At 31.1% G+C, this 6,758-nt stretch overlaps 1 protein-coding gene across 1 annotated transcript; it reads left to right on the forward strand.

Annotated features, from left to right (window-relative positions):
• The first annotated feature begins 306 nt into the window (after positions 1 to 306).
• LOC7496546 (GEM-like protein 5) lies at positions 307 to 2,149 on the forward strand. The gene is made up of 3 exons (XM_002303722.4): positions 307 to 888; positions 1,074 to 1,348; positions 1,750 to 2,149. Exons 1-3 carry the CDS (start codon positions 483 to 485, stop codon positions 1,957 to 1,959), a joined length of 891 nt encoding a protein of 296 aa, XP_002303758.1. The 5' UTR covers positions 307 to 482; the 3' UTR covers positions 1,960 to 2,149.
• Positions 2,150 to 6,758: the final 4,609 nt, after the last annotated feature.

Genomic DNA, 6,758 nt, shown 5'->3' on the forward strand with positions numbered 1-6,758 from the left:
TTTTAATATCAAAATGATAAAAAATAATAATTTAAAATAATTTTTTTTTTCAAAAAATATAAAAAACTGCTCCAAACAGTCACTAAATGGCACCTAGCTTGCTAGAAACTTCTTGGTTTCTTCTCCTGCTCACATCAACATGTCAAGAAGACAAAAATATACCAAAAGCAAATGGTTCTCCGTTTACCTAGATGCCGCATCTGGAAAGAGCATAATAGGACAGCAGGCTAAGAACGTTCTTGCAAATCTAGAAGGTTGATTTTATCAAGAGTCTTCATTGCAAAGGAAAGGAAACCGTGTATTGGTAGCATGAACAGCCAAAACCTGAACCTCCATAAATGGGCAGCTCTCCTAGCGCTTTAGTACTAAAAAACAATCAAATCTTACAAAAGCCCACTGAAAGAATCAATCAATTTTGAACTGCCAGCTTTTCTCTTTTGCCCAAAATCTACCTCCCATTCAATTCCCCCATTTAAGTAAAGATGACAAGCACCCCTCAAGAGACAGAAGCCCAACGTGTGTCATACCCAACAGTACAATCATCTCCTGAAGCTAAAGAGGCAGAATTCCACGAAGCAACCTCATCAACCACCGTCACAGAAGAATCACAGCCTAACAATCAACCACCGGCATCAGACGAGGAAACCAAGAAATTGGGCACCCACATCATGGGAGCCCCAGCGGCACCTAACGTCCACTCTGAAAATCAACAAGCTGCCTTATGGAATGCCAGTGAGCACCAGCAAATCTACGAGTATCCATACCTGGTTTATACACCAGTAGAAAAATCAGAAAAGTCAGCCCAGAAATCATTGGAACCTGTGATTCAGAAATTCCAAGAATGGGGCAAGAAAACAGAGACCATAGCCCGTAACATCTGGCACAATCGTAAGTTGATATGCAATCATTCATAAAATACGAACTTGACCTTGATAATGTATATCATATGATCGTGGCGAAATGAGCATGTTATAATGCCAGTATAACGAGTTTCTGCCACACGAGCTGACACAATTTTTTTTCTTGTTTGTGAACTATTTCTAACATATATCTACTTTTACATTTGATTGCAGTTAAAACAGGGCCATCTGTGCCACAAGCTGCGTGGGGTAAGGTAAACCTGACCGCAAAAGCAATCACAGAGGGTGGCTTTGAGTCTCTCTTCAAGCAGATTTTTGAAACTGGTCCTAATGAGAAGCTGATGAAGACTTTTGCTTGTTACCTTTCAACATCTACTGGCCCAGTTGCCGGGACGCTCTATCTATCAACTGCTCGAGTCGCTTTCTGCAGTGACCGTCCTCTGTGCTATACTGCTCCTTCAGGAGAGGAGGCTTGGAACTACTACAAGGTAAATAAATTGCGAGGCAGAAATCCTGACATGTTTTAGTACATTGAAGTTTTTCTTGATCATGGATCTTCATGTAGTTACGAGTTACAAATGTAAAGTTAGGAAAAATCTGACTAAACAAGAACTTCCGGAAATAACTAAAGAAGAAGCTAATCTACGTTGGCCATAAGCGCAACCTGCATTGTCGGATGGTGCAAAATGTTAATTAAAACACTAGTTTTTGGTATTATAAGTGCATAAATTCTATAGCATTGCAACTTGAGTATATCATCAATCTACTTTGTAATTGTAACATATACAACACAATCACAGGTCACCTCACAATAAATCTTCGATCTATGGCTAATTATAACATCTATATTGGTATTAATTAATTCAATAATGAAAACTTCTTTGAGCAGGTTATGATACCCTTGGGAAAAATAAGCACAGTCAACCCAGTAATCATGAAAGAAAGTCCACCAGAGAAGTACATTCAGATTGTCACCATTGACGGGCACGAATTCTGGTTCATGGGTTTCGTCAATTTTGAGAAGGCATCCCACCATCTCTTAGAGAAGGCGTCGAATCTCAGGGAAGCAGAATACGCAATTCAGCCCGTTGTTGTTTAGCCGATTATGTAATTACAGTTGGATACTCCATGGCGTTCAAATTTTTGCTTATCTTGTTTGTTGTGTATTTCTTGTTGTAGCATGAATCGCTTTTTATTAGCTTCTGAATTATTCTTAATTTTCTGTTGTGTATTTACCTATAACCTTTTTTTTTCAAAGATGTCGTAATAATATGCATGTTAGAATTCAAGTTGCGTTTGGATGCATGTTCTAAATTTCCTACGCACAAAGACCAAGCTTGAAAATTACTCCATTATGCATACTTAATTCCACCGCTTGCATGCAATGTCCATGGATGAAAAAGACGATGGAGCTTATTTCATGTTTTCAACGTTTGATGGTAAAATAAGAAAACAATCTTAAAATTCAAAACGGTGGAGAGCTAGCAGAGGCGTGCTCACTTCTCCTACTTGGTTAATTAAGCATTAAGCACTAACAGTCCCAACAAAATCTTTAGAGGATGAAGAATCTTAGATGAAATTTGGGTCAAATCCTGCAATGATGGGTAGGATGATCTGGTACATCATTTTTCAGGGATTTTATTTATTCTTAATATATTTTATATTTTTTAATTGGGCTATAACAATCCTATAGCGTCACTGAATTGATTATCGCAGGGGACAAGTCAGAGGGCATGGATTCAAAACTGGGAGCGCAAATTAACTAATATTGAAAAGGTGTTGGAAAATTACTGTAGATTACAACAATAATTTATAGTGTATTTATTTTTCGTTGTATTTTGTCAATTTTTTCCCAACTTTCTTCTTTTTTTTTCCAAAATTACTTTCTTTTTTTTTTCAAAATTACTTTTTTTTTTCAAAATTATTTTTGTTGATTTTGCTTTTTAAATATTAAGCTGATTAAAAATTTCACTTTATAATTTTTTCTCTTTGAAATACTGTGGATTCCTGCGGTTTTTTCCCATATAGTTTTTTTATTTTATTTTTTTATTTTTCAAAATTATATTTGTCGATTTTTTTTAATATTGAGTTGATTGAGAATTTAGTTTGGTAATATTTTTTCTTTAAAACATTATTGATTGCTACAGTGTTTCTCCGCATGGTTTTTTTTTTTTGTTTTTTTATGATTTTCTCCTAAATTATCTTTTTTTTATTTTATTTTTTAATATTTAGCTGATTAAAAATTACAGTTACAATATGTGAGGAAATCACTGTAACTTTCCTCGCAGATTACTGTGGATTGCTACAGTGTTTTTTCCCACATGATTTTTTTCTGTTTTGTTATGTTTTTTCTTCTAAAATTGTCTTTGTTAATTTTATTTTTTAAATATTAAGCTGGTTAAAAATTGCAATTACAAGTAAATACAAGTTTTTCCTCACAAAATACTATGGATTGATACAGTTTTTCCTCACATGGTTTTTTTCCAGTTTCTTTTGTGTTTTCATTTTTTGTAATATTTTTTTTCAAAATTATCTTTGTTGATTTTATTTTTTTTAATTTTGAGTTTGTTATAATTTAACTTTGTAATAAAGCTTAATCATGTGGGGAAAGCACTGTAGCTTTCCTTACAAAACATTGTGGATTGCTACAGTGGCTCTTCACATGGTTTTTTTTTTCTTATAATTTTTTTCAAAATTATCTTTGTCAATTTTATTTTTTTAATATTGAGCTGTTTGAGAATTACAATTACAAATAAAGCTAAATCATGTGGGGAAGCATTGTAGCTTTCATTACAAAACACTGTGAATTTCTACAGTGTTTCCAACATGATTCCCACCCTTTTTTTGTTATTTTTTTTTCTAAAATTATCTCTGTCGATTTGTTTTTAATATTTAGCTGATTAAGAATTTAGTTTTGTAATTTTTTTCTTTAAAACACTGTCAATTGTTGCAGTGTTTTCCTATATGATTTTTTTGTGATTTTTTTTTAAATTATCTTTGTTGATTTTTTTTAAATATTGAGTTGGTTAAGAATTATAATTACAATAAAGCTAAATCATATGGGAAAAACGTTGTAGTTTTTCTCACAAAACACTATGGATTGCTACAGTATTTCTTTAAATGGTTTTTTATTTTATTTTATTGGGGAAAACACTGTAGTTTTCCTCACAAAACATTGTCACTTGCTACAATGTTTTTTCTCATTGGTTTTTTTTCCTTCCAAAAGTATCTTTGTTGGTTTTTTTTAATATTAAGTTGGTAGAGAATTTAGCTTTGTATTTTTTTTCTTTTTATTAACAGAAAAGCTAAATAATGTAGCGAAAGCACTATATCTTTCCTCACAAAACACTGTGAATTGCTACAAATCATTTTGTTCAGTCTCTAAGTTTTTGATTACCAACACAATTTTTTTTTTCCGTCATGAAATATTTGCTCCATCATACCTTTAGTTTCTATTACTTATCTAGCGCTGATTCACAATTATAACACTATCAAGTGCGTTTGTTTTATAAGCCCGCGGCAGAGCGCAGACATGTCATCTCGTATTTTCTAAATTGTGTCATGTTTTTTTTTAAAAAAATAACCTTAATAAAAAAAAAGAAAGGTTAGACACTAATAATATATACTACATAAAACTCGATTGAAAATAGTTTTTTTATTATTAAGAATTTAAATTAATTTTGAATGTGATTTTATCATATTTATATTTTTTTAGCTTTTAATCATACAAAAATATAAACATGCTATTTTGAGATAATTTATTAACTTGCTTTAACAATCATAAATTATTATTTTTTAAACAGAAAAAATAATTCGTATTAAAAACATTGCATTAATCAAAATAAACAAAAAATACATTAATAGAAAAATTTATCTCCATAAAATAAATTCAAAACAACTATATTTTCATGTTTATAAAGAATACATCAATACCAAAGAATTTTCTTAAACTTATACATTTTTTTTTCATATTTAAAAAAAATTAAATCCCCTCGCAACATATCGTGGATATACAAACCAGTATAAACTAAAAGAGCAGCCAATTTTATTCTTATTTTACCATTTCTCAACATTTAACTATACTGTAAATTGACACAGTGCACCTAAGTCTAATCTTTTTTTTTTCTTCTAGTTGTTGCAAATCCTTCATTCGATTTTAGTCAATGAACTGTTAAGTAATTAATCACTTGAAGCTCAAATTAATTCTATTGTTTATATATATATATATAAACAAGTGAGTTTTTTAAGTTTATGTTTCTTTTAATTTGACCTTTTTTCATATTTTTTCAATATATTTTAAAAATATCGTTTCGGTGCAATTCATTTTATAATTGTTCGGTACTTTTACATATTTTATTTGTAGTGTGAAGTTTTTTTTTTTTAAAAAAAAAAAAGAGTTAGTGATGAAATGATAAATAAAAGGAAAAGAAAAACCAAAATAAACAGGAAAGTTTTGCCTATCTCTCAAAGTAACTAAAAGATAAGAGAAGGAGGAAGAATATAAGAAAGAAGATGATGAAAAAAAAAAAGTGGTTAAATAGGACTGGTAAGCAGGGAAGGAGGAACCAATGCTCATTTTTTTGTCCACTTAGATAAAGCACGGAACTCATAGCAATCGAAGAAGAATCCTTTGTTTTGGGAGGAAGGAAGAAGATACGGCGGAACGAAGGAAGTTCTTTAGAAAGAGACTTTGATTCTCGACTAAGATGCCCGAAGAAGGCAGAGTCTGTTAGAGCAGATAGTGAAACCCTAGGCTTCAAACCTTGATTTATTTCTATTTCTTCAAAAAGACAAGAAGGAGCGCCACTGATAAGGGGCGGTTAGGAAGAACTCCGTCGCTGAGAAATGCCCTCCTTTCGGCTTCGCCTTGTGATCAGAACCAAGACAGATGGTTTTGGTACAGAATAGAAATGTCACCAAAACCACCTTATCAGTGGATCTCTCTCCGTCCTATCATACCTCTAGCAAACAACAAAGATGAACTTCGAGCTATTTCCCATTCAAAAAAATATTACGTTACAATTCAAAGCTTCGTTAAACGAGACGGAAGATATTATATTTATCTCATGGAACGAGCTATCTTCAGGTCCTAGTCCAAAATCATTCTTTTAGTTTAGATTCTATCAATTTTAGAAAATTGAAACAACAGGGATCAGCAATGACACGACCAAACAAATGCAGCCCCTTTTCACTTTGGCATGGAAAAGTACAAGTTGATCCTTGTAGTTTTAAGTTTTTAATTTTATCATGCATTTTGCCTAGATGGACTGGGCTAAGAGTTTATGCAGTGAAAGTGACTCAACTTTTCACACTAAGAGGATAACACCTTCTTAGAGTGTCGGTCAGGGGTGTGATGAATTTTATGGAAAAAAAATATCTGTTTATATTAAAGATTAAAAATATGTTAATGAAAATTCAAAAATACGTTTTCTATTTATATTATTTTTAATAAATTTTTAACATGATCTTATAGCATTAATTAAATTTGTTTATCTTTAATTTCATACAAAATATTAAATATTATTCTAAATAAAATTTTTTTTATAAAAAAGGAGTACTAATTTCTATAATTATATATTTGATATTATGATAATTTTTATTTTTTAAAATTGTTTTTATATAAAAAATATTAAATTAATAATTTTTTAGATATTTTATTAATTTGTTGATGCAAAGCAGACAAACCTTCTTTTCTATCCGTGATAATATCAAGCGGTGCTTTGACAATGGCACCCCTTTTGCAAAATATCTAAAAAGAGCATGATTTATATGGCTAGCTAAGAGGCTGAACACGTTCTTGCTAATCTAGAAGGTTGATCTTTCATCTTTCTTCATTGCAAAGAAAACGAAACCGTGTCTGCAAAATATCTAAAAAGAGCATGATTTATATGGCTAGCT

This window comes from Populus trichocarpa, chromosome 3 (genome assembly GCF_000002775.5).
Source record: "Populus trichocarpa isolate Nisqually-1 chromosome 3, P.trichocarpa_v4.1, whole genome shotgun sequence".
Classification (NCBI taxonomy): Eukaryota; Viridiplantae; Streptophyta; class Magnoliopsida; order Malpighiales; family Salicaceae; genus Populus; species Populus trichocarpa.